This window comes from Dunckerocampus dactyliophorus, chromosome 14 (assembly GCF_027744805.1).
Source record: "Dunckerocampus dactyliophorus isolate RoL2022-P2 chromosome 14, RoL_Ddac_1.1, whole genome shotgun sequence".
Classification (NCBI taxonomy): Eukaryota; Metazoa; Chordata; class Actinopteri; order Syngnathiformes; family Syngnathidae; genus Dunckerocampus; species Dunckerocampus dactyliophorus.
The window spans coordinates 8,342,089-8,369,988 of NC_072832.1; the positions used below are offsets into that span (position 1 = coordinate 8,342,089).

Below are 27,900 nucleotides of genomic sequence, written 5' to 3' on the forward strand. Positions count from 1 at the left end.
TACACGGGACACGGCGGGACCAAATAATCCCACGACTGGTGGTGACAATGCATACCCATGTGGGAACAATGGGTATGCATTGTGCACTAGATGTGAAGAGCACTTGACAAGGTGTAAATAAGTTGTCCGGGAGCGTGGTCATTTTTGTACCAATGCACACCATTTTCGGTCACGAATTTATGCGTGAACAGTGCAAAAAAGTAGTCTTTACGTTTTTCAGGTGTGCCATATATAAACAAAAGAATGACACGCATTGCAGGACAATGTAGAGGCAAAATGTGTTGCAGTTGTAAACCCCGCTTTAGAGCCAGACAAATTAATGATGCCAAATTTCCACTGTAATTTTTTACAATAAAATTTGTTGTTCAACAAGAAAAGGTCTGTGACCCACTTTTGGGTTGCGACAGCTATGCTAAGTTCAGTTCTCACCCCCAAGATCAGGAATATTCAAAATAATAGGAGCTTTAAATCTCATTGTTCAATGTGATTAAAAATGCTTGATTAAGTGGCTTTTCTACACTGTAATTCATCTCTTTGTTTGAATTAATTGTGCTGCGCTTTGTTTCTTGGCAGTCACAGCAAACAATCAGCAGCTTAAGACAAAGGCCACCTCTCCAGTAATTACAGCACTTTGAATTAAAAATAAACCACACAGATTTGCGTGTTGTGTCTTCCCTCTTTGTGTTAATTGGAAGAACAGTCAGGTGGAATTATGTGAAACAGGATTAAATCATCATTGCAGACGAATAAAAAGACACATTTGTTTCAAGGGCCTTTGTTTGCTCTGCGGTCATGCGCTCAATGAAGGATGTCGAGCGACATGGATTTAAAGGTAAATTAGATGACTGCCTCGGACCCGAGCGTGCTGCAAACAGAATACGTTCTCCCTTGTGGGCTCCATCCATGCTGCCTGTGGCTAAATAGCCATTTCTTGTCAGATCTGCCCGCATCAGCCTCTGAACAAGACTAACAAATTCTTTTCTGTGTTTTTCTTCTCAGCCTGAAGCAACACCAGCAATGAGCCACAAACAGAAAGAGATGGCGTTAGCCAAGACTTCACAAATCCTGCCATATGTCACAAACTGAAGAGTATATACGTGGATGTTTGTCTGTACAGGACACGCACCCGATGTGTGGGTTATTTTAAAGGTAAACATTTATTTCTGTGACCTGAAAAATATATCTCTTGAGATTTATTTAGCACCAAAGTGTTGGACGATGATTTGACGGCCATCAGAGATCAATTTGGTATGGGCTGCCGAAACCCAGACCTGGATTTAAGTGTCGGTGTGATGCCCCAAATGTTTCAGGTTAAGCCCAATCGTATTCATACGCTGGCAAAATTTTAAGTTCAACTGAATTTCTATTTGGTGAATTGGGTGTCTTCTGGAAGACGATGTTATGTTAACACATATTAATAGAGTAATATCCAGTAATCCCTCGCTATATTGTTATTATTATTTCAAATAATAATTAATAAATCACTGTTTCACTGTTTCGTGGTTGACTATGGCCTATTATTGCCAAAAAAATATTGAAAGACAAGTTATATGTAGTTTTGTGGTCACTAATGTCACTGATGTTATGAGACATGACGTTAGATTACATTACCTTTCACACTGCATGGAAACTGGCTGCTGAGCTAGCAGAGCTACCCTGGTTGAGATTGAGTGAAAAAAAGGTTTTCCTCTCATTCTGCCTGCAAGTGGTAAGTTTCTGTCCTCCTTAACCACACTGTTTTGTTTGAAACGCATTCTTCCGTTTAGAAAACGGAACTTGGAGAGGCTAACTAGTTAGCTCGCTAGCCTGCTGTGCTAGCGGCGGCCGTCTGTTATGTCCCTGTAGTGATCCCGTAGCCTGATCAATGTGCTGTAAACAATAATAGGCGTGTAAAAGTGACTATTGGAGTGTCATTTCATGTCGACGGGGTTCTAATGATGTTTCAATCCGTATTTAGAAAGACATTAAGAGGTTTTTGTATGCTCTAACTATGAAACTATTCCATTTATCGACATTGACTCACATATCACAGAAATTCATTTAGTGCTGTCGGGTCTAGAAACAGTTAACTGCGACGAACGGGAGATTGACCAATTTACCCCTCTGAATATAATATAAATTGATATTGATGTCAAATGGCCAGGGTATGAATCCTTTTGGGCTTACCTGTTTGTTACCGTGTTCCTCATTGAACAACGTTACTACTCAAGGACAAGAAAACGCCCTACGACTTCAGATTTGCATGAATTTCTACAACTGGAGATATTTTTTGGCTTGAACGTCTGAATCCCGAGGATGAATGCGACCCCAGTGATTGAAGGGCCGCCAAGGAACCATTTTTTGAGATGATTCTACCCAATCCAATGCTGGTGTGGCATGAATTTGTGACAGCAGACTAAAAGCAGCACAAAGACCTTTAAACTCCCGTTTTGGATGTGTGACGCTTGTTTGTGTTGAAAGTGTTGAAACACATTCCTTACAGAACTGAATAATGATGTCAGAAGCAGACCAGAGGCCCAAAAAAACCCACCCCTGGTCTGTTAAAAGGGCAACGTGTAGATGACTTATTTTTTTTGTTGCTAGAGCCAGAGGAAAAACATCACTTGCAAAAGTATGTAGCAGTCAATGTGCAATGATACTGTAACTAAATGCATGTAAACCGTGGCATTCAATTGCGTTTTTTTTCCTTCTTCTTCTTCTTTTTAATTGATTGCTTGCACATTTTGGCAATAGCGTTGCTCTCTCTTGTTAGCTTTGTAACGCATCAATGCTCACGCCTCAACAACTTTTAGTACACTTCTTTTGATACCCAGTCAACATTGTGTAAGTCCTCTTATCACAGTGTCGGTAAAGTGAAGTTCAACAATGGTCCGTAGCACTTTAACTTGATAAAACACACATTTTACTTGCGCTATTGCCGAGATCTCACCGATTGGCATTTGTCATTATTCTGAGTGAAGGACTGAAAAACAAAGCACTACAATAAGCTATTGTGTTCTTTCTTTTTTTGGATGAGATCTGTTTCAACGCTAATAGTTCAAGCAATGTTTTTTATTTGTGCATCGTGTGAGAGTGGACTTCAAATGACCTACTGTAATTAGAAATAGTTTTTCTCTGTGCGGATGCGTTCCGAGTAACGGCTGTGTTGAAGTGAATTAGTACAAGGAAGCCAAACTTTTTGTTTATGTCAGTAAGCAGTAGCTGCAAGTCGTGTATTGAGGATTACAAGAGTTTTGTATTCATACTGTTTATCTGCACTAAGCCACAGGGTGACGAGGGAAATGTGTTCATATTATTGAGTATTAATAATAAATATACGGACAATGATATGAAAATGGAGTCTTTTCAGTGTGTGATGCCATTCGAAATGAACGCGGATGATCGTCATCATTGATCCGCCTCTGCACTAATGCAAACATAGTGTCAAGTTCTCCGAAAACAACAGCAAGCAGCACTAGTGCTGTGTTGACTTGTTATACTTCCTGTTTGGATTGATATCAAAGTGACTACATGATGTTAAATGTTACAGACACAGCTAGGAATTATACAATGATACATAAGGGTGTGAATGTCAAGCTGTCAGTAATGCCAATTATATCCGAAAACAGACAACTAACTATATATTTTTGATTTGTTTCCCCTTCTTTACCTTTCCCGTTTTCTGTTTGCACCACCATGTAGCTACAGTGCCATCCAGTATTGGAACAGTGAGGTCAATTTCGTTACTTTTGCTATACACTGAAAACATTTGGGTTTGACATCAAAAGATGAATATGAAACCAGAGAGGATAATTTCAGTTTTTATTTCCATGCATTTTTAGCTGCACAGCTTAGAAGATTGCACCTTTTGTTTGAACCCACCCCATTTTTCATGTGAGCAAAAGTATGACAGGTGCGTTTTGTTGCCCAGGTGTGTCCTATTGCATTGCTTATTATAAATAAATAAATAGCACTATTGGTTAAATCGCACTATAAATATAAACAATACTTAGCACTGAATGTCTACGCTCGGTTTCAGATTGAGCAGGATTGGTTTTGCCTGTGTAGACCGCATTTAGAGGTGAAAACGACATCAAAACCTGAGATCTGTCTATTGTGAATCTGAGAGAAGATGGAAAACCAATCAGAACCGTTGCACAAACATTGGTTATAGACACTACAAGCATTTGCAATGTCCTCAAGAAGAAGGAAACCACACAGACATGGAACAGGCAGAGCAAGGAAAACATCAGAAGCTGATGACAGAAACTTTGTGAGAGCTGTAAAGAAAAACCCTAAAACAACTGGTGGTGACATCAGCAACAACCTGCAGAGAGCAGGAGTGAAGGTACCGCTATCTGCTGTTCAGGAAGTATAATCGCTGCGCCAGAAGGCACCAAACCACTCATTTGCAAGCGCAATTGGAAGGCCAGGCTGGAAAGTGCCAAAAAAGTATAAAAAAAATCCAAACCTTTATGGACTGATGAATTTTTGTGGATCGTCTCCGTACTTTTTGACCTCACGGTTTGAGCACTTCTGGAGGGCGCTGTGTGTGAAACTTCACCGGCTGCCATCTTCAGGAAACACACATGCTCACACAACCCCATGTTTTGTTCGGTAAAAATCTGTGGAATATCACACAGAACACATAGTTTCTCGCAACATCAAAATAAAAGCACGGCGGTAAAACACTGGACAGTTACGGCACACGTGACTGCTTTTCTTCGACTTCGACTTGGTGAGTGGATGTTGCACTGCCCGTTCGTTTCGCCATAAAACAGGGTTAGCAAGCAGCATTTAGCTCTTAACTCCTTTGCACCATTAGCTATACGCTAAACTGCAAACTGAGAACACGAGAGCACTCGTGCAGGCTTAGAGGGAACGTTGGCGTTGAGTCATTTTCAGTGGACAGCAAACCAATTAACGGCAAGTTTCATTTTTGTCGCGTTGTCCCCGAAAAATGAGGCTCGTACTCACTTTCGTGAGATACTGGATGCAAACGACAGGATGGAAAGTGAAAGGAGCTCGCTGGCAAAAAGATGGAGTAAGCGTGCAAAAGAGTGGATGTGATCCCATTTGAATAGCGGGGAAAAAAAGGCAGCAAGCATGTTTGAAGGTTAGAAAAAGTATATTCAGTGTTGTTTCCAAATGAGGGAACAGCTTCAAAGGTTGGCGCTCACAGCAAGTTGCCATAGTAACGCTACTGATGCAGTCGACTGTGGAAGACGCACCACGCCTGCTTCCAGTAATTGTTGACTTTAAAACATCAACATAGAGCAGGACTGAGCTGCAGGATATCTACACAATCGAATGACATGTTTACGAATATTATCATTCATTTTGAGTACGGGTGCAAAGAAAGAAGACACCAGGAGGGAGAGGAAGTCAGAACCGGCGAGAGATGTTGCACATTTTTCATGGCCCACTGTAGTAAACAGGTGGTGAAGGGAATGAAACATTAAACTGGTATCATGTCATTTGCACCGTGGCCATCCTACCTGTGTGTGTCTCAAGTGAGGGAGGGTGTGAGAAGACGAGGTCACCGCTGCACTTAGCCCTCGGTGGGGCACGATATCGCAGCTCATTCATATTGATGATCACAGGACTCTGAAGATCATCTTACCACTCTGCGGTTCGAATTTCAAAGCTTTGTCGGTTTTACGAAATAAATTCACGAATACACTCGGATCAAAATTTGGAAAATTTGCACTGTTGGATTTTAAGGAGGTTCAAATTAGAGCTTCAAATTGCAAAAAGAAAGTTTTCTATCAGGTACTCACAATGTCATGATCTCTTGATGGCAAAGGCAAAAAAGCTTTGTCTCTTTTTGTTGAGCTGCAGCGAGCCACTGCTGCTGAGGCTGGACACAGTAAAACAGCCATTTTAAACTTTGTAAAAGATCCTGAGGAGTCCGGAACAAAAAAGTCAAGTGGTAGACCCCAAAAAAATGTCACCAGCCCTGAGGCGAAGGATCCGATTGGCGGCCCCGTCAAGACACGGGATGATCCTCGGCCCGAATGAAGGTTGTTACTGTTGCTGAGTGCAGTCCGATAACCATCCGACGGCATCTGCGCGAGAAGGGTTCTAAGAACAAAAAACGTCTTCGGAGCCTTCGTCTCCTTCAATGCCACAAAACTGGCTGTTTGGAGAGAACACCAAACATGGGACACTGAAAGGTTGAAGAAACGTTTTAAATGTAACCTCGACAATCCCGATGGCTTCCGACATAACTGGCATGACAAGAAGATCCCACCTGAGATGTTTTCCACATGGCACAGTGGGGGGGGGGGGGGGGGGGGGGGGGGACCGTCATGATCTGAGGTGCTTTTTCCTTCAATGGAACAATGGATCTTCAAGTTGTGCAGGGGGATCAAACGGTAGCAAGCTATGTGGAGAAGTTGCAGGGGGCATCCCTCGGGACTGAAGGCCCCCTCGTCTGTGGGGTGATGACTGGGTTTTTCAACAGGACAACGCTGCAGTTCACAATGCCGGTTTGACAAAGAACTTCTTCCAGGGGAATAACCCCCCTCTTTTGGACCGTCCTGCGTGTGACCCTGATCCTAATCCAATTGAGAACATTTGGGGATGGATGGAAAGGGAGGTTTATAAAAATGTTCATCTCCAGATGGTAGATGCCCTCCGTGAAGCCATTTTCACGACCTGGACCTACATTCCCACTCGCCTCCTCGAAGCACTGACATCAAGCATGCCCAAACCCATTTGCATTGATGAGTCCCTTTTTTGAAAATGTTATTTCTATTTTAGGGGGGTTTCAGGGGGTTAGCTATGGTCTTAAACTTTTGATCAGCCTTGTTCAGTTGAATGCTTGTTTGCAATAAATTGTTTACTCCAAAAAAAAATGGTCTCCCTCCCATTTCTTGTTTTTGCATTTTGATGCTCTACTTAGAACCTCCTTAAGCTCCAACAGTCCAAAATGTAATTCTGGTCTTAAAATTTTGATCAGGAGTGTAAATTCTTGCTGTTCTCTGGTTGATTGATTAGTTACAAAATATGCACATTTAAGCTTATGTATTCTTGGCCTGAATTAAGCAATTTCAAGCATAAAAATGGCTAAATGAACAAAAATACAAATATAAGGCATTCAGAAGATGCATTCAAAGACGTAATATGTAGCATTCTAAACTGGTCACTCGGTGTCAGTAATGTTATGAGTTCAAACATCGCTACCTCGCTGGCACGCTGGCCCTAGCTAGCTAGCCAGCGCATTTCGCCGGCAGCCCGGGCTCTCGCGTTGTTTATAAGACACTGTCAACCGATTGCTTCTCTCGCAATACCCGGTGCATGTCTCCACAATCGATTCATCTAAAGAGTGATGGCTGATTATTGGCGATACAGGAGTCTTTTACCCACGCATCGGAATCGTTCACTGGGTGTTGTTTTGTCTAGAAGGCTCTAATAATATTAAAGTCGTATTTAGAAGGGCGTAAACAGGTTTTCTTTGTGTTGTGCTAACTCTGAAAATATACACTTCATAAAAAAGAAATCTTACCTGGCCTGTCACAATATATTTTGCTGGTTGATAATTGTGCTACAAATTATCGGTGATAGTCGATATTATTGCCAACATTTTTTGAGACCATTTTTTCATTATTTTCATTAGAGATGTAATTCACATTTGAACCACTATATGGTACTCAAGTGTAGTGTACGGTGTACCTGTGTGAGACGTTAGCTTGACACAGACGTTGCCTGTATGTATGTTTTTGCAATGCAGCCAGCGACACTGTCTGTGAGTGTGCGCCATTTTGCACTGCTTTGTTCAATTTAAACCAAACGCCTCAGTAAGCGTTGACTCTCGGGACGAAGGCTCGGCTGCCCGAGCACCTCCATTGGTGTTTTTTTTTCCCAGTTGAGAAAACCGTCCGTGTCGGTCGTCAGTGTTCATGCGCTCACCGTGTTCATTCTGTTTAAAAGCGAAATATTCCCCCACTGCGGCTGTGGCAATCGCTTTTGTGCCGTCATTCATGTGTATGCTGGCTCACAAAGCTAACTGCTGCTAGGGTAGTAGGTAGTAGCTCGTAGCCCCGCCTCCACAAAGAGGATGCATAAGATGGGAGACCACTCTCTCCGTTCATTCCACTATAAAACCAATGCACACAGACAGAGGCAGAGTGAACCCTCTCGTCTTTCTCTGTTATGACTTCTTTTATTGTTTTTGTTAGTGTTCTTGTTTAGTTGTATTTCTAAAATGTGTCGAGGGCCGATGAAAACACTGCCACGGGTCGCAAACAGCCCCGGGGCCACACTTTGGACACCCCTGGTCTAATGAGCATAAAAAAAAAGGCGTATATCTGCATCACATGTACGCTTGCATGTTTCCCAAAGCATTCGGAGCACAACCGCCAGGAACCCATCAAATGGGGTGTCCTGATTTTTTGCACGTGTGTAAATTGGTGACCGTGCATTTTCAAGTGTGACCACGTACACCTGCATCATTTGGAAATGTCAGCATACTGTATCTTCCATTGACATTTTCAAGGATCCACCGGACTCGGGGGCGGCACAAAGCAAAGGAGGTGATTTCATTAGTCCGTTATGATCTCTGGAGGATTCTAAAGTGCACGCTGAGTCACCCCTCCTGGCGACTGCTAAATGAACAAACAAGAACCTCGGCAATGACACCCGCTTGAAAAATTTGATTACATTAGCCTCTGCGATGTAGGAAGGGGAAAAAAACAAGGACAATATATTGTTGTTAGCTTCATTTACATTCTAAACACAGCGGCGTCATCTTTTAAGTCAAGACGAATTTCATCTGCGAATGGCTATTGCCGTCAACAGTGGTGATGTGAGCCCAAACAGATTTCCGCATCACTACTCAGCTGTTCATTGTCACTGCCTGTCAGAGCGTCCCTGTCTAAAAACATTGCCCCCGCTCCCTCTCCGCTTCAGCCCCACAAGCCTCGGCTGGCATTTGAGAGATGGAGAATGGAGGTTGGCGGCCTGAAACGACCAACAAAACACCAAACGAGGCCTTGTGCTAATTCTTGCAGACAGAGATAAGATGTCTGATGGCAGCAATCCTGGTGAAGCCCGTGGTGCTGACATGCCGGAGCTGTCCTAGAGGCCTTGGGCCAAACTTTCACCTGGCACAGAGGAGCTGTCATGTTAAGAAGACGAGGACAGCACGCAGGACAGGAACAGGAGGGACATTTACGACATTGCTCATTGTTTCCTGCAAAGTAAATTTTAAAAAAAACAAATCTGAGAGCTAGTGGTGTCGAGATCTCGCGAGATTAAAACGTGACGAGATTTCTCGTTTGGAGAAAAGCTGTCTCGTGAGAACAGGGCAGCCAGAAGTATTGCATTGCTCCTATGAAGGCTAATACACGTAATGTGGAAGTGGCAGTGTTGTTCAAGACTTGTCTGCGCCCTCAGTCACAGAGCGATTCTACTTACGCTCGTTATATTTGGCTCGTTGTAACACGTGGCACACGTAGGAGAGATCCATGTTGGCAATTTAGCGACATGGTCGCTACATTTAGCAAGAAAGGGTGTGCATTGAAAGCGAAAGTCAGGAAGCGTTTCTTGCTTGAAGTATCCGCCGCGCAAAACCTCCGACTGTACTGACAAAATACATGTCACACTAACAATATATAATAATAAATAATATATATCATTATTCTTTTCCATATATTATTATAACAGTGGCTTATTTGGTCTTAAAAATGTGGACAGCAATATCGTTTAGCATCAATTTATGTGACAACAATCATTTCAAAACACACCTGCATTGTTTTGCGAATCAGTTAAAGCAGTGGTCCGCAACCTTTTTGCACCCACGGCCCTGGCTCGTCTTCCCACAAATCTCCACGGACCAGTTCGGCCCCACCCACGGACCGGTACAGGGCCCCGGCCAGGTTGGGGATCCCTAAGTTAAAGGGTTAGTTTGTTAGTTGTATGACATCCCCATCAGTGGTGTAGTGCATCAACAGCGACTTTCCCCCCCACTTTGTCCCCACCAGTCGAGTTCTGGTTGGTTTTCGTTGCGGAGGAAAGCAGTTGCTGGGGTCTCTTCAGCTAAGCTCTCAAAACAAAATGTGTTCAAGCCAGTAATACATTTGCATCGCAAAAAAGTCGTTGCTTTCTCTCCGTTTGTATCGCTGCGCGCCGCCGCTTGTCCGTAGTTGTGGGTGCGATCCAGTGTTTTTACATGTGCAACACGACAGAGTTAGCATCGCAGCGGTCTTCGTACGCGCATGTTCTCGTTCTTGTTTCATCTCAGCCGGGAGCTAAAACTCAACTCTGAACGCCCAGCATGACTTATTCCTGATGTGTCTGTGTGTGTGTACAGTGAGAGCCATCCATCCATCCATCCATCCATTTTCTATACCACTTCTCCTCTTGAGGGTCGCGGGGGCATGCTGGAGCCTATCCCAGCTGACTTCGGGCGACAGGCGGGGTACACCCTGGACTGGTCGCCAGCCAATGGCAGTACAGTGAGAGCCAATTCAACTAAAGTCAAATTCCTTGTTGCGTGTTGTATTTGTCTGCCTTTTTGACCTTTTTGTCATTATGTAGCCACATGATAATTAAATTCTATCATGAACAGATAACTCTGACATGATATCCACCGTTTTAAACCTTCATTTCAAATAGAGCCAACAAGACTGCTTCTGCAGTCACGCAGACTTTGTTTTTCTTTTTTTTTGTTTTGCTTTCTGCAATAATTCAAATGTGTCTCGCTGTATTTCCAAATGGCGACGCTTTGCCAAGTGCCAATGCTTTCTTCCGGTAAAAAGCTTTTTGCTGTTGCTGCTGCTGCACGGCTGGGGGGAGCGATGCTTTAATTAAAACGCTGAACTGACACCTTCGTTGTGGCAGCCAGGAGGCGTCTACGCGTGTGTGTGTGTGTGTGTGTGCGTGCGCATGCGTGTGTGTGTGTGTGTGCGTGTGAAGCACAGGTGGGTTATCTTGCATGTTCCATGTAAATGTCTGTGAGTTTTGGCCGTGTGTGTGCGTGTGTTTGCGCACCCTAAAAAATTCATTATGAAGCGCACGCTTCTTTAAACCCAGTTTCACAATCTGGAGGCTTCCATGACAAATCATTGTTGTTTGTTGCTGATCAAAAGTCATTTTGAATAAAACATGCTCACGTCTGAACTGTACCCTCTCGAATAAACCAACTACTTCTCATGGCGCTGAGACAATGGCACCAAAAGTAAACAAAACATAAAGTGGGTGAGGGAGGCAGCATTTGGCCTAATCCTGTATGTATCTGGGCCTCCACTCAGGAGGGGGACAGCCAGTGTAATAAGTGTGTCTGTCAGTTGACGGCTACATCTGATGCATCCACCCCCCCCCAAGTGACTGCTGTCATCTCAACAACCTCAGCCGGCAAGCTAAAGTATAACGCACACACAGACAGAGTGTCTGCAGCTGAAATTAGTTTGTCACAGCCATCAGGCAGCTAGTCAGGTGCTCCGTCTCCCTTGTCAACACCCTCCATTTTGTTATCTGTGGCGAGGCTACAACCGTCAGTGTCAAATGTTTGTGTAGGGCTTATGCAATCAAGGGAAACGGTTGCATTTTGGTTACACGGTTTTGCTGATTTCCTCAGAATGATCGTACGGTGGAACCTCTGACATTGTACACGTCGGCATTCAGCCGAGGCTTTCTGGAGAAACACACCTGACGTCGCACACAACCTGCAAGACGCATGGGTGAACCTTAGCTGATCTTGCGAGCGCTCAGAAACCCGGGCGAATTTTTAACGCAGCGTGTCTGCAATGCATTATTCCCGTTATTTACTATGGGAAAATGTTACAAAATCTGTTATTTACGGTAGTTTGTAAGGCTCACCCAAAACGCCAAATACAGTATAACGCTTCATGTTTGGAAGGGTTGTCACGTGCGCCAAACAAGAGGATCCAAATAAAGATCCGAATACAACATACCGTGAATGCTCCACTTAAAAGTGAATAACCGCCAAGATCTCAAATTAGTGTTGTGTCCAAAAATGTTGGACTGTAGGCAACATCCTGATGGCGTTTTTAATAACTCCATAAAGTTTGCAGAACAGTCCTCCCTTGCCAATCCACGCTTCAAATTTCACAGCTTCACTTTATTACGTTTTTTCTTCCATCCATCCATCCATCCATCTTCTACCACTTATCCAAGGTTGGCTCACGGGGGGCAGCAGCCTAAGCAGGGAATCCCACACTTCCCTCTCCCCAGCCACTTTCATGTGTAGAGGGCTCTAATGATGTGAAAAATCGTATTTTGGAAAATCGTAAACAGGTCTTCTATGCGCTAACTACAAAAATATTTGATTTATAAACAATCCTCCTTTTCTCCTGCTTACCATTAACACCCCGTCCTCAATTCTCCGGTTATAATTCAAACATTTATAATACATTTTTACTGCAACTTGCATTGGCGCCAATGAATCAAGTCAAACGGACATGTCTAGGATTTTTGGGCCTTGCCCTTTACTAAAATACTAATTTCATAACAACAAAATGCCCAGGAAACATTTTCTATACGGAACAGTATTTAAATGTTGCATTACTGACCACCTTCTATTAAATTGTATACAAAAAAAAATGTTGGATAAAACTGCTTCCCAAAGCACAAATAACAACCAAAAAAAGCCAGAAATTCAATTAAAAGTTTCAGCAAAGCAGAAAATTACCTTTGCACAGGGACATAAAAAGGCAGCAGTTTGTTGTAATGGATCAGCATTGTGTGGGAGCAGGAGAAAACAGGGGGAGGTGGTCAAGCAGAGAAAGATTTGGCCATTCTGGGTTGGAATAATGTGCAGACATTTGATCTAAAGCGTAATCCTCAAAGCTCCTGAGAAGTCAGTCGATAGCGCCGTAAACACCCATTCAGTTGTGGCATTTGCTGGCCTGCAAACTTAAAAAGAATGGATCAAATCCCTGAACGCCTTTATGATAAGATGTGTCTATGGAGCCCGTGGTCTCTGCTTTACGAGCCGCACTGCACCAACGTCTTACTGTGACTGCAACAACAGTGAAACCAGCTCACATATCCAAATCCAGGAGTTAAATCTTTCCAGTGTGAAGCGGTTCACGGTTTTAATGGGAGAAAGGTTGGATGAAATGAATCATTAAAATCTGAAATGAATTAACCATCCTTTCCCCCTAATGATACACACATTCCCTGTTCACTTTAAAGCAGACCACACTGTGAATAAATGTGGTCATTAATGAGGCACTCTTGTATCAGTGGAGCAGATGAGATGGACTACAGTGTGTGTGCAGTACAACACTAAAAAGCACTTAGTCTTCACACTGGAAGTCATGGCACAGCCCCGCAAACAGGTGACCAACGAGAAGCATATGGGCCAGATACAGCCCGCCACATCACTTAATGCGGCTACATCGATTCCTGTAACTAACGCGTAAAATCAGTGCCGTAATTTACTCAGCAAAGCAGTTCTCCGCGCTTTTTGAGAAGACACGCGGAGCAGATCACTCGGCGGTGTGACTTCACAGCTAGGTGGTCATCCCACTCCGACCTCAGGCCACGTCCAAAGGAACAAAGGTTTAAAAACACTCATTTTTATATGCATACACGTGCAAAAGATGTTTTATATTGCTGAAAGGCAGTTGTTAAGCTTTTGGAAAACGTATATCAGCAGTGGTTAACTTATTGAATTATTGAACTAGTATATTATAATAATGTTAAAATACATAACATAACCCTCAAACGGGTTATATGTATTTCCATTATTCTCTACGGGAGGTCACGCAGCATCCCAGCACAGAGTGAGCGTTTCACTGTAAATTATGTTAGGCCACCGAGTCAAATGTCAAATACTGTAGGGAGAAATACACGGTACGGCTCAGGTTGGTACAACCTGTTGGTGTGGGCGGTTTGACGTCGTTGCCGTTGACAGTTTGCTCATGTGTGCCTCTTCTAATGTGTCAACACGGCAAACCAAAGCCAGCAAAATGATAAACAAAACTGCAGGCATGCAATGTATTAGTCACTCTCACACAGGCCCTGACAGGTGGCGTCTTACGTTATCAGCTTGCAAGCGTTGCTGCTACTCAGAAAAGCCCGCTAAGTAACTGAATCTCGTGTGATTTATATATTGAGTGATAGATTTTTTTTTTTGCACCGATTTTAAAAAGTGCTCATCGCCACAGCCGTGTTTATGCGATCCCGTTCCGTTTACGGAACACGAGCAAGTAATTGCCAGCATCTTTTGCCAATCAGGGCCTTTCATTTAATGATAACTGTTTGCCAACAAGCTGTAAACAGATGCATTCATCTGAAACGAAGGGCTCATTACTCCCGAGTGCACACACGCCGCACTGTCTGGCAATCTGCGTTAAACACCTGTCACATGCCGCCTCTAGTCAACCCCTGGGTTGACCCGCTTAAGATTCGCATCATGCAATTGTGCAAAATCGCATCAGGATAGTTTGTGTCGTTTGCAGGATTTCCGAAAGATAGCAGGTGACACATTGACGCAATATCAATGTAGATCCCCTCCATTTGTAGGGGTTATGAGCTGAGACCCCCTGCGGACACAGGGGATACATGCTATCGCAGTTTTTTAAAAAAAATTTAACAAATGTTTTGTGGTTGACTATGGCCTATTATTAGTCAAAAAGTATTGAAAGACAAGTCATGTGTAGTATTCGGGTCACTAGGCGTCAGTACTTTGCATTTATGAGACATTACAGTACTTTAGATACAATAGCGCAAAGAGTCAGCCATGGCATATCTGACATGATAGAGTGAGAAAAAAAAGTCTCCTCCCATTCCGTGTGGAAGTGGTACGTTGTTGGCTTCTTACTTTGTCCTTCTTACCCAATCTGTTTGAAACACAAAAGTATAGAACAACTAAATTGGAGGCTAACTAGTTAGCTCGGTAGTTTGCTGTATGCTATGAGCGGCGGCCGTCTCTTATGTCCCTGCAGTGATCCCGTAGCCTGCGTATCAGTGTTGCGCAATGTGGTGTAAAGAAAGAATAATAGGAGTGTAAAGGTGACTATAGGGGTGTTAATTCATGTCTACAGGGCTCTAATAATGGTTTAAGAAAACATATTAAGAAGTTCAGATTTCTACATGCGGTCACACTTTACAATAAGGTACACAAAAATACAGTAGTTACTGAGGAACTAATGCAGAACTAATGAGGAAATAATGAGGAACTCATGACTAAGGCACATAAATTTAGACTAGTTACTGAGGAACTAATGAAGAACTAAAGAGGAACTAATGGCTAAGGCACATAAATTTAGACTAGTTACTGAGGAACTAGTGAAGAACTAATGAGGAACTAATGCGTACAGTAGTTACTGAGGAACTAATGAAGAACTAATGAGGAACTAATGCGTACAGTAGTTACTGAGGAACTAATGAAGAACTAATGAGGAACTAATGACTAAGGCACATAAATTTAGACTACTTACTGAGGAACTAGTGAAGAACTAATGAGGAACTAATGCGTACAGTAGTTACTGAGGAACTAATGAAAAACAAATGAGTAACTAATGAGTAGTGGTTATGGTTAAGGTTAAGGTTAGGGTTAGGTAGGTTCGTTCCTCATTAACTACTGTAATTTTGTGTACCTTAATGTAAAGTGTTACCGCATGTAGAAATCTCTAGAGACCAAATATAAGACAACGCATCTTTTTCAGGTTTTTGTTTGGGAAAAATACTGTCTGTATTTGAGTCAATAGGGTACTTAATGAATGAACCAATCAACAAGGGTTTTGGCTCAACTCTTGAATTTTAACTACATTTTGGACATTTTGGGAGGCCTTTAGTGTTCCTACTTTGTCTAAGCCAGGTCCACAAAGGCACGCTCGGATCACTTTCATGTGGAAGAACTTGAGAGCAATGATCTGAACTCATTTGGGATGAGTTGGAAGTGTGGCCCAGCATGTCTTTATTGTTGTCACGCTGCACCCCGTGAAAACAGCTGCACAAGACCGGTGACCTCTGACCTGCACAACAATCCCCCCAGGTGCGCGCCAACAGCTTCTAGAAATGTCTCGATACTTTTGTGTGTGCCTCCTTCCTGCAGGTTCTCCTTCCATGAAAATGACAATAATGAAGTCAGCTTTCTGCATGCAGGGAGGCGGCATACTTTTGAAAGTGAATTTGACCTTAACTCAATCAGCTTGTCTGTGAGATGCTCACGTGTGTGTCGGGACACATACAGGCCGTGTCTGTCTGCTAAGCGTTTCCCTCCTGGAGCTGCGTTACCAGCAGTTTGTCAGAAATTAGTCGTAATCATATTAGCCGCTCTCCTCCTTGTCTGCCGCGAGGCATACATGTGCCGCTTATCTCAAGTCGGGAATCGACGCTCCTGTCTGAGGACACTGCGCCTCAAGGTCGTGCGAGCTGCTGACAAAGACGAGTAATGGAGGTCGATGCTGGGATGCGAGTGACTCTCAAGGTATTTGCAAATGTGACGACCTCGCTTCCCGGCCGTGACAGGAAGCAGGTGACGGAGGTTAGCGGCGAGACAGCGGGATTAGCCGCTTCATGCAGCGCTAAAACGCTGAGCGTCATGTGATCAAGAGGAGGGTTTTATATATTTTAGTCACCAACATACCTATAATGCCTTGTGTCATCATTAGCCTTAAGTGGGCTGGTGGTAAGTCCTTCCAAATTCAGCCTCCCCTGACAGGGACCTTGCTGTGTTGTCACCACCTGTCTCCCCACCCCCACCATCTGAATGCCAGAGCTGTCAATCATCTTCCTCCTCTCGTCCCCAGGAGCATTACTTTAGGGACATTATGCACCACAAGGCAGCCGGTGTGATCGATGGAGACCTTGCAGCTGCAGTACTGCTGTTCTTAGACTTATACGTTTATGCTTTGCCACACATACAATGCTATAAAATGTAACACACAGGTTTAAGACCTTTTTGGCCAATCTAAAACAAACAAAAAAATCCATAATTTCCAGGAAGGCAATGAGCAAATTGACCTATAGTGAAATTCAGGTTCATACTTCATACTTTAAAAAAAATCAAACAAAGCAAGATAGGAGCGATAACAAAACTAAAAAAATAGAATAAGAATAAAAAAGAAGTTGAAGAAGATTCAATGCCTCTTTGACTCCTGTCTCGATGCCAACACATCTCCACACCAGAATGAAACTTCCCGTTGATGCGGACTGCGCCATCTCGGTACTTTGCCGTGTGTTCTTTCTTGTTTTCAATCGTGTTTCTCGTGTTCTTTATCAAAGTGCTGGCATTTGTAACTTCCTTTGGCCCCATGGCAGGTTATTTAGCAGTCTACTACACGGACAGTGACACCAACTCATTGAGTGCCTTGTTTTATAGTCTGCAGAATGAAACAATACAAGGCAAACTGACTAGTTTGTTACACACACAATGTTGTACCAAGCACAAAAAACAGGGAAAATTTGGGGCAAATATTTTTGTTAAAAATCAAATCTGGGCAATCTAAAACCAAGGTTCCACTGTAGTTTTTTTGTTGTTGTTGTCCTGGGCACCAATATTCCTAACAAACAAAGGCAATAAAATACTTGGCGGAAGGCAAAAAAATGAAGGAAATGAATACCGATGCACTCTCTGACAAACACGCACCACAAACTGCATCTTGAAGGTGGTCGATCAAACATTTAATTTTGCTCTCATGCTGAAAGCGGTCTCACAACGGTGAGAGAGACAAGCAGCAGTTATCGACTAGCGTCCAGAGTGGCCCAGGAGCTATTATAGCAGCCATGAGTGACTGGCCCAGTCAATAGACTTTCTATTAGCACACTGCTCCCTCAGCCCCATGTCAGCACACACACACACGTACACTTACAGCAAGAGGGGCTTGCAGGCTATAGGAAAGCTGGCAATGGGAGCAGAGAATCCCCTTGAGGAGAGTGTGCCACGTTAGTAAGATAGAGAACCAACATTGGATCAATGAGAGGAATAAATAGCTGGTAAAATCTACTAAATACACAACATCCATATGAATGCGATCGCTCCTCACAGCAGCAACCCACAAGTAAATGGCGACATTTTGCCCAATCCCAATGTGACGTTTATGGCATGCAGCACTTCTCCACTGTGACCTTGCTCTTAACTTTCCCGAGGCAACTTTAGGCCGATCATGATGAGCTGCGCGGTGCTCGCGCTGTTTCCCTCCAACAGAGGGAATAATTGCAGAGGCAAGAAGCCAGTTCATGCCAAAGCCGCTCGCTCACGCACATGCACACACCCTTATAGCCTTTATCATTAACGATGCTACAGTGCTTAAACAGATAAAGATTAATCTGACAGAACTTTTAGATCAATGCAAGCGACAAAAATGGACTGTACGTTTGAATTTGTATGTATGTGTGCCTCGGACTTCCTGGAAAGTCTATTCCAGGGTGCTGGAGAGAAGGACACGACTGTTCGTCGAACCTCAGCTGCAGGAGGTGCAATGTGGTTTTCATCCTGGTCGTGGAACACGGGACTGGAGGGTACATGGAAAAAGCATTCGACCGTGTCCCTTGCGGTGTCCTGTGGGGGATGCTCCGAGAGTACAGGGTTGGTGGTATGCCACTACGTGCCATTTCGTCCTTGTACAAACGAAACAGGAGCCTGGTTCGCATTGCCAGCAGTTAGTCGAGCCTGTTGCCAGTGACAGTGCCTCCACCAAGGCTGCCCTTTGTCACAGATTCCGTTCATCATTTTTATGGACAGACTTTCTAGGTACAACCAAGGAGTTTGGGGGGGTCTTATATCTGCTTTTTGCAGAAGGTGTGGTTCTGATGGACTCATCAGGCTGTAACCTTCAGGGTTTACTGGGGCGGCTTGCAGCGGAGCAACAGTGGCGATGACGAAATCATTTTATGGACAAAACTTTTTTTCCATGATGAAAACGAGACGGTGACGAGCTAAAGTCATGTGTGAGTTTTTGTTGGCGAGACGAGTCTATACAAAAATGTTAGTGGGTGATCTATCAGACGTTTAAAATGTGTAATCTTTCAGTCAACAGCTAAAACGTAGCTCAGCATGCAGCGCACATCCTGTTCACCACGCCGGTGGCTGGTGACGTGGGCTATGGGAGCAATATTGGTGCAGCACACGAGATGTCGTGAGACCAGAACACGACCACAAATGAACCGCATTGCTGCATAAGCCGCAGGGCTCGAAGCGTGAGAAAAAAGTAGCGGCTCATACACAGGAAATTACAGTACTCGTGTAACACAACTCAATGTTCAGCCATTTTCTTAATGTTTGTAATCAATGATTAATCAACCATTCTTCTTCTACTAAATACAGTTTTTCCTCTTTTTACTGGCATGTAGAATAAAGCACAGGATTTTAACTGCACGATACTGCAAGCTATACTGATCATCAGGTAAAACAACCATGATGAATTCAACAAGGCATCATTAGTTTCATGCTGTCGACAGTATGTACAGATACTCTATGTATCTGTTATATTTGTCACGGTTGCGCATGGTTGTGAGCCCAGGATGCAGAGGCAGGGGCACAAATTTGAACACAATCCCAATAAATGCGGTATGTGACTTATCTCCGAGATACAATCATGGGTGATCGTGAACAGAGAGAGCCACTGGGTGTCAGTCCTTTTAGGATTATTGCTGCAGAATGTATTGTGAAAAATGTTTGCTCTATAAAGCCTTGACTCAAAGCAAAAGCGCACAAACACAACAATTCGCCATGAGCGCAGCAGCTGAAAACAAAAACCTTCAAAGGCATAAATAGTGTGAATGGAGAACAAATGAAATCAACAAAACATATTTGCATCTATGTATTAAAAGAGTAGGCAACACAACAGTGTCGCTCGCGTTTCAGTGAATATGCATTTACTTTCAAAGAGGCCTTGCATGTTTCTCGCGCGCATAATCGGATGGGGCAGCTGCGTGGCTGAGCACGAGGACGAAGCAAACTGGAGCAAAATTAGGAAAGACGGAGGAGAAAAACGTTTGCTTTCACAGGGATTCATTGTGACAGTCGCACAAGAGCTGCGCACAGGACTTCTGCTAAGAGACTCACCAAAGTAAAATACCCATTTCTGCTGCTATCCTTAAAGAATGCACTTTTTTTTTCCCCCGAAAAGGTGACGAACAATTTTATTTTGCACGCATCATATTTCGATGCCTTCAACTTCCTGTTGTAAGAGCTTGTTTTTCTTGATACTGTAGGCAACAGATTTGCATTTTGTAAACGTATTGCCATTAATACGCACTGGTGCGTTGAAATATTGTATAAAGGTCAAATTGTCACGACATAAAACTATTGTTAACAAATGACATTTTAACATTCAAGTGTAAAAAGATGTTAACCACTGTCAGTATTGAAATAGTGAAGCACATTTTGGGTTTTCACATATCTTTTGTTTTTTTTACACTGATGACATTTGTTTGTCCTACAATAAAGATTTTAATTCTATTATTAACTATTATCTTCTACTGATGACGCAATATAGCCTCGACTGCAAAACTGAGATCTTTTTCGTAATATTTGACTGGAACCTGAATTTAGTAAGATGCATGTTTTGGAGTAAATACATGTGAAACAAATTAACCAAGTAACAAATTAATAGAATGTTTTGTTTTTTTTTAACTATCCGAGGTTGGGATCGACCCACGCCCTCAGGCAGCAGCTGTACCTTTACACCACCAGAGACTGACGGGTGAATCCTATAATTTTATTCTCCTATTCTACTGTGTGCTGTCAATCATTGTGGCAACGAGCATTGTGTCAGATTACTCGTCTTTTTTCTGCTTCTACTTTGGGCTGACTTGGTGCTCTATGCCTCACAGCAGCGATGTGCATCCGAAGCGAGGCCCCCGCCGGCGTGGAGCCCTATGCAGAGTGCATGTGGGGATGGGGCGGCCCTGTATCCTATCCTATCCTATTTGGACTTGGTTTGGTACAAGCCGTCCGACCATCAGCAGAAAACTATACTCTGCAGAGTGTGTGGAGCAATAATTCCGTCAAAGAGGGAAGACTGTAATGTAATGTAAGAATGTATGGCTGATTGTAATCGATCCTGGAGGCTGCTACCGATGCATGATCTCTAGCTTGTAGGTAGCAGGTATCCGGTCCTCTACCCTAAAGCATATCCCAGTTTCATTACTGTAGTACTGTCTCTTGAGAGGATATGCTGTGTTAAAAAAGTTGCTGAAATGTGAGGGTTGTACTCACTTTTTCTCATCTTTTTTGCCAAGTGCATTTTTCCTCTTAAGGCACAGAAATGGAAATGAGAACATTACCTTAATGTCTTTTTGATGTGAAGTACTACTGATGCAGGAGGAATATGTAGCATTACTACCTCCTTGCACATTAAAGTTTGTTTATGTGCATAGATAATGATCTTTTTCTATTATCTTCTTTTACTTTTTATCCTTTTTTTGCCCAGTCCCTATAGGATGCACATGGGATTACTTGTGGCTGCCGGTAGATTTAATAGCCAAGTAGCTGGAGTTGGAGTGTGTGTGTGTGTGCGTGTGTGTGGTGTGTTTTTCTAATCACTCTAGTGCCAGTGAGGCCAGCAAGCCTCCGAGGGACAAGGCGACATGGGCATTGACACACTGGTGGAAAGGCCAATAAAGACTCAGGCCTGTTAGGAAGACAATGAGTGACAACCGCAACTTTCTCCTCAAGGTTGTGTTCATTCACATCGCATTACTCTGACACAGTCCACTAAACCCGCTGCTGCAAGCACACTGAAGAGCTGATGGCAGGTGAATACAAGTCTGCGAAAGCGTGTATTTATTTTGTATTGCCGCCAAATTTGCGCAAAAAGCAGAGAGTATGTTGTGCTTTGCTAGACACTTGCATCTTTCCCGCTTTGTGTCTGGCAACTCCACAGGGACATCATCTTCCTGTTAGCAACAAACCTTCTGACAGCCTAATCATGCATACACAAATCTGACACATTCAAATCGGAGCTTCATGAGCGACCTCAGCGCACACACTTGCCATCTTTGTGGCAAGGAGGCGTCTTCGTTTCAAGGACGCCATCTTTTCATCAGCTATGCAGCAGGCAGAGAATTGGGATTTAGAGTGAAGATTGCACTGCTTTCCAAACTAAGCTTCAAGCACCATCGCATGCCCTCAAATGCTTTGCAGGTGTTAAAAAAAACAGTAAAAATTTAAAATACATGGAAAAGATGATTCCAGACTTTTACATTTTTTTAGAAGATGTATAAGGAACCGGGTGTTCTCTCTTGCGTATCACTGCACACTCCATCACGTTCTACTTTTAGAAGCAACTCTTTTTTGCAGTTTTTGTAGCGTCATCATTTAAAGTGCAAAGTCAGCTTGTGGAAATAAAGCAGGGTGGGATAGTTAAAGAATTCAATTATATTTGGACCGTACGCTATAAAGATAAAAGTGTTGGGGCACCTGGACATGAAAATCAAAGAAATATAGACACAGTCCCCGGCTAACGGCTTCCACTCCTCTTGGAAGACTCTCTGCAAAATGTTTGGGTGGGTGTGTGTGTGCTGGCGGGGTCTTCTGTTCCGTAAGAATGTGAGGTCAAAGATCACTGATGTCGGACACGATCTGTGACTCAAATTCCTTCACATTCGTCATCTGTCAAAGTTAACACCAAGTACGATTTTCTTTTACTATTATTATTTTATTATTCTTACTAATTCTGTTTTGTCAAATTTATAGAGTTCAAATGTAAAAAAAAATGGCATTAAGAGTTCAAATGTGGAACACTATTTGACCAAGATCCAACGGTCAGATCAGCGTCAAAACCCGACAGTGAATAAACGTCAGCAAATGCACGTCGTGTTTGTCTTGCTCAAATTCTGAACACTGGTTGAGAAGTGACCAAGATCCAAAGGTCAAGTCAACGTCAGAACCCGACAATTAATTAACATCAGCAAATGCATGTTGTTTCAACATTGTGTTTGTTTGCTCAGCGTCGCACCCCCCACGGGACACCGTGAGGGGCACGGTCGAATGCCTTTTCCAAGTCTGCAAAGCACATGTACGTGGACTGGTTGGGCAAACTCCCATGTACCCTCCAGTACCCTTGCAAGGTGTAGCGCTGGTCCAGTGTTCCGCGCCCGGGACAAAAACCACATTGCACCTCCTGTAACCGAGGTTCGACTAAGGGTCGTATGCTTCTTTCCAGCACCCTGGAATAGAATGATCTGATCCCCTATAGTTGGAACACACCCGGTAACCCTTCTTGAAAAGGAGTACCACCACCCTGGTCTGCCAATCCAGGGGTGCTGTTCCTGACTTTCACACAATGTTGAAGAGACGTGTCAGCCAAGGCAGTTTCTCAACACCCAGAGCCTTGAGGAATTGAGGGCGAAACTCGTCCACCCCCGAGCTTTGCCACCGGGGAGCGTTTTGACTTCCCCAGATACCTCAGCCACATTGATGGAACAGTCCGCAGTCGATTCCACAGTCCGCCAAAACAGATCTATCCAGCAGCTACCAGACAGAGCCCACGTGATTACAACAGCGTGTGCTAACGTGTTAAGCATGAAGTAGGAATGATGTCGACCGAAGTCATTGAAGACGTTGCAGCTGAGTGCAACGCTTGTCTGGCACAAGTTTCCCGTGGTGGCATAGAACCGGGGAAGCTGAATACGACCAAGGATTTTCACAACACCACGTGTTCCTGAAACATCCCCCGCTGTTTGAAAGCGATAGAAACTCCCACAGGATGGCAAAAAGTCATTCGCGATACCAGAAAGATGACCTGCCCCTGTCAGACGTGAGTAAAGTCAGGTGTATATGCTTAATTAAGCACCTGGAATGATATTATGCCTAGTCGTCATTACATTGTGGCTAAGACTATATCCCAGGTCCTTAAAGAAGTAAATAGGTCAGTTTTTCTGATACTGTTGCTGATTATTGTTCTGTGTTTAAGTAATATCATTTGATCAAGCCTTTTCTAACATTCCATATCACAAAATAACTCATAAAAGTATGTATGATTCGTGCTAATAGCGGATTGATATCTGTATTGGCCGATGGTTAAGGCTGCAATATTGGTATCGTATCGGAAGTGAAAACGTATTGGGACATCCCTACTAATAATAGTGAATTGGAAGTGTCAAACACTGGAATTTAGACAGTTTAAAAGCACTTTTAGTAAGCTTTTATCCACTTTTTACATATACAATGGAACTTTACACTTCATATGTACTTAAGTGTATACTCTACACGTAATAGATGCCATATATCACATAGAACAACATAACATTAACGAGTGGGACAAGATGGTACAAATGTTGGAATGGCTACGGTGCTAACATTACAGTTACATTTTACTTACATTTCCCACAAACGTATGCAGCAGAGCTCCAGGCTTTATTTTAAGACGTGTAGCAAAGCCTTTTTATTTTTAAAAAAGCTGTCTTCCATGAAGTGGTCGGGGGATACACGGGGCTTGCTCATCTGGCTAGGTGCGGGTCAGAGGCGGTATCATGTCCAAGGTTTTTCCTCCGAGGCGTCCTGGAAACCCGGACACTACAAAAGCGACCGCTTCAGCGCCTCTTCTCTCAAAAGGGGAGCAAGTGAGGGAGATAGCTTTTTCTCACGCTTGGTGCTCATACAACAAGAAGCTCTAGCGACACATGCCTGTATTAAATATTAACATCTCAGTTTTGTGTTGTTATCGTGTGTTCTTATAGGAGTTTGAGCTGTAACGACCAGAAGGAGATCATTTATTTTGTTTTAGCTGTTGGATCTCTATCAGTGTGGAAACAACTGCATGTGGTGACTGCAAAGTCACACAAATGAGCCTAAAATCTGCGCAGGCAACAGCTGAGACTGTGCTGACTCTGAGAGCCAGCGCAGAGTGCAAATCTCACCTCGGCACCTCTTCTTTCATTCTCTCGCGGCTAGCCCAGTAAAGATGAGTGTAATTGTTGTGTGTGCGAGGGTAATCCTTTCGCTTTTGAGCCAACTTCCAAAACCCCGAATTGGCTTGGCAAAAGAAACGGAGCCGCTGTGAGCTGCAGGGATTGTGTGCAAGCCCATGGGAGAGTAGGGAGAGTGGGGGATGGAAGGAGCTGACTTTTGGGGGGGGAGACCGACAGCGAGAGCGGTAGACAATCAGCAGGATGAGGCATGGAGGAGTGAAGAAAAAGAGGAACATGTGCTCCTCGTGCATGTAAAGTGGGCCTGCCTCCTCTGATGTTTATGTGCAGCAGACTGGGTAAGCCTGCCTTTATTTGCAGTACGGATTAAACGGACAGCTCCGACACGTGCACATTCTCGCTCTTAATGCCAGACTCACAACTGGCGGGGATGTGTGACGGGTATAAAAAAAAAAAAAAACCACACACGGCTGCAAAAATTATGAGCACATTCAACGGCTCATTTTTGAAGGCTCCACCACAGGATCAGAAGCGGGTGACAAAGGCAGTTTAATACACAGAGCGTGAAGGCTTTGAAGGCCAACACACGCTGATGACTCTTTAAGAAGCATGTGATTAGTGGCGCACGGACTTCATAGCTTCCATCCTGATTTGTTCCTCTGTTTGTCCGAGGCAGTTCCGTTTGCATATCAAATATTACAACTTGGGTACCAGGAACAAACTGCAGTGTGCGACTAAAGTAAGATTTTAGCTAGCAAGCAATTGCTCATATTCTTTACCTGGCCACTTGTTGCTAGGCAGGATTCATGGAAGATAATGGAGGGCCGCAGCAGTTTTCGATTACAGTGAAACTTCGATTACCGTCGTTAAGTCATTCCAGAACGTCTGACTTGAACCGAAACGGACACTAACCGAATCAAAATGATGTAAATTAAATTAATTTGTTCGAGAAAGCCAAACATTTTAACACAAAACCCGTTTTTATAGTTTTACAATTATAGTTTAAGATGCAGAAAACAATTTAAAATCCATATAATATACATAGAAATGCTGAGTGAACGAGATAAAGGAACATTTAAAGTTACTTTTACCTTCACTGAAGACGTGATTCTGGATGTGCTGTCCCCAAAGGCACAGTGTGCCAGCAAGTTCAACCACCACCACCTTCCTGTTTTGACATGAGTGGTTTCATGAATTCAACAGTGTTTCTCACCTCAATACTGTAACCCAAAATTGAGGCAAAAAAAGTTGAAAACTTTGATAAAGAAGGTGAGTAACACTATTGAGTTCAAGAAATAACTCGTGACTCGGGTGGGGCATCGTTTGAATTTGAGCAATTCCGGTTCCGATTCCTCATTTCGATCCCGGTGCCTAAGGATTCTTGATTCCGAGTCTTTTCAGAGGTAGGGTCATAAAAGTTTGCATGGTTTATTAAATAGAATAGAATAGAATACAATAGCCTTTTATTGTCGATGCACAAGGATACAACGAAATTGACGGGGGGGGTGGGGGGGGGTCACTGTGCACCACATAAATAGTAATAAGTTAAATAACAATAAATAACAGTAGAAGATTTATAAAAAACGACAATTTAAGATACAATCAGAGAAGTTAAAAAACAGTTACAATATACAATAAACAAAACAATATACAGAGGAGTGCAGTGTGCATTCATGTGCGGTTGTGTAAAGTTAGGTGCAAGGATTATGCCCAACTGTATGTGTATCTACGAGTCCGTTTGTGTTGGCAGGACGGATAATCCAAGGAAAGCAGCTGTTTGTCAGCCTGCTGGTGAGGGATTTAATGGAACTGAAGCGTCTCCCGGAGGGCAACAGTTTGAGCAGTGACTGTGCAGGGTGTGAGGGGTCACCAGTGATAGCCTTTCACCTCCTGAAGCAACAGGATGTGGTCAGGTGTTCCAGGGTGGGCAGAGGGCAGCCAATAATCTTCTGGGCAGATTTTAGAACCCTCTGCACCGCATTCTTGCCTTCCGCTATGGAGCCTGCATACCACGCACGCTCAGGCAGTATATTATCACACTCTCTACCGACGATCGGTAGAAGGCCAGCAGCAGCTTCTGGTCCAGGTCGTTCTTCCTGAGAATGCGAACAAATGAGGGCGATAACTGAAGTTCTTGGATGAAATGTCTGAATTTCTCCATGATTTTTTTTATAATTGACTTTAATATGAATTTCTCACAGTGCTATTTTCAACCAGTATGCAAATATCAAACCATTGAACCTGAAAGTAAATGTTTTGGAGTCTCTTCACATCAGAGTACAAATGATTCTTTTTTATAACGTATAATTTGTTTGCTGAAGTCCGGCGTAGCATGCCAAAACCAGGGCACTCTGTAATGCGTACACCGTGAATCCGGAAGTGTTTAATAATGTTTGTGGTGCACCCTCCTTTGCATGATCTGATGGCGTTGCAAATGTTGCACTGCGCTGACCAGAATTTCAGCCAAACTTTCCATAGTTGAAAAAGATTACGTAACACAAACGCTTCCTGACGTTTCTTCTTTGTTGGTGTCTCCTTATGCCGTTTACAGTATGTCTCCTTATGTCTCCTGATGCTGACAAATCAATTCAAGAGACTCCAGTTGTCCTCCATTGTTATTGTAAGCATCTCATTACACTGATGCATTCAATGCAGCATGATTTTCGCAGGTTTCAACCCAAACTGGGACAAGTAGAGGCAGGGGGGCTCCCCTGCCCCTCACAGCGGAGAAATAACAGGGGGAGTTGGAAGGATCACAGACACGCACAAAAGAAATCAGCAAGTAACGTATACATTTACACAACATACTCAACAAGAGGCGACAAACCTTTTCACCCAAGTGGGGTGCTGCCCTGTTAGCCAGGTTTCCTGTGGTCTAGGTAGAGTTACTTTAGGAAAACTAGGTATGTCTGTGCAGGTCAAATGCCATCATAACAACTCCCTGCATCTGAGTAAGACTTAATATGAATACTAGACTTGATTATTTGATTATTTATGATTATATATTATGCATTTTTCTATAACTTCATGCAGCATCATCCTATAGCTTAATCTATCATTAATTATTACACTTTTATAATGATTTGGAGTGCATGAGAAAGTGGGAAGGAAAATATAGTTCTCTTTGGT

The 27,900-nt window shown here is 43.3% G+C and overlaps 1 protein-coding gene across 6 annotated transcripts in view; it reads left to right on the forward strand.

The window, feature by feature from the left end:
• zgc:171482 (zinc finger protein) overlaps window positions 1-3,453 on the forward strand; it is a 103,546-nt gene extending 100,093 nt beyond the window's left edge. For 3 of the 6 annotated variants that reach the window (XM_054798140.1, XM_054798141.1, XM_054798139.1), the window contains one exon: window positions 1,000-3,450. In XM_054798140.1, the coding sequence (XP_054654115.1) occupies window positions 1,000-1,021 (22 nt within the window). In that variant the 3' untranslated portion in view covers window positions 1,022-3,450. Of the gene's footprint in view, window positions 1-999 lie in introns of all 6 variants that reach the window. The other 3 variants (XM_054798143.1, XM_054798142.1, XM_054798138.1) reach the window with 2 other exon arrangements.
• Window positions 3,454-27,900: the final 24,447 nt, after the last annotated feature.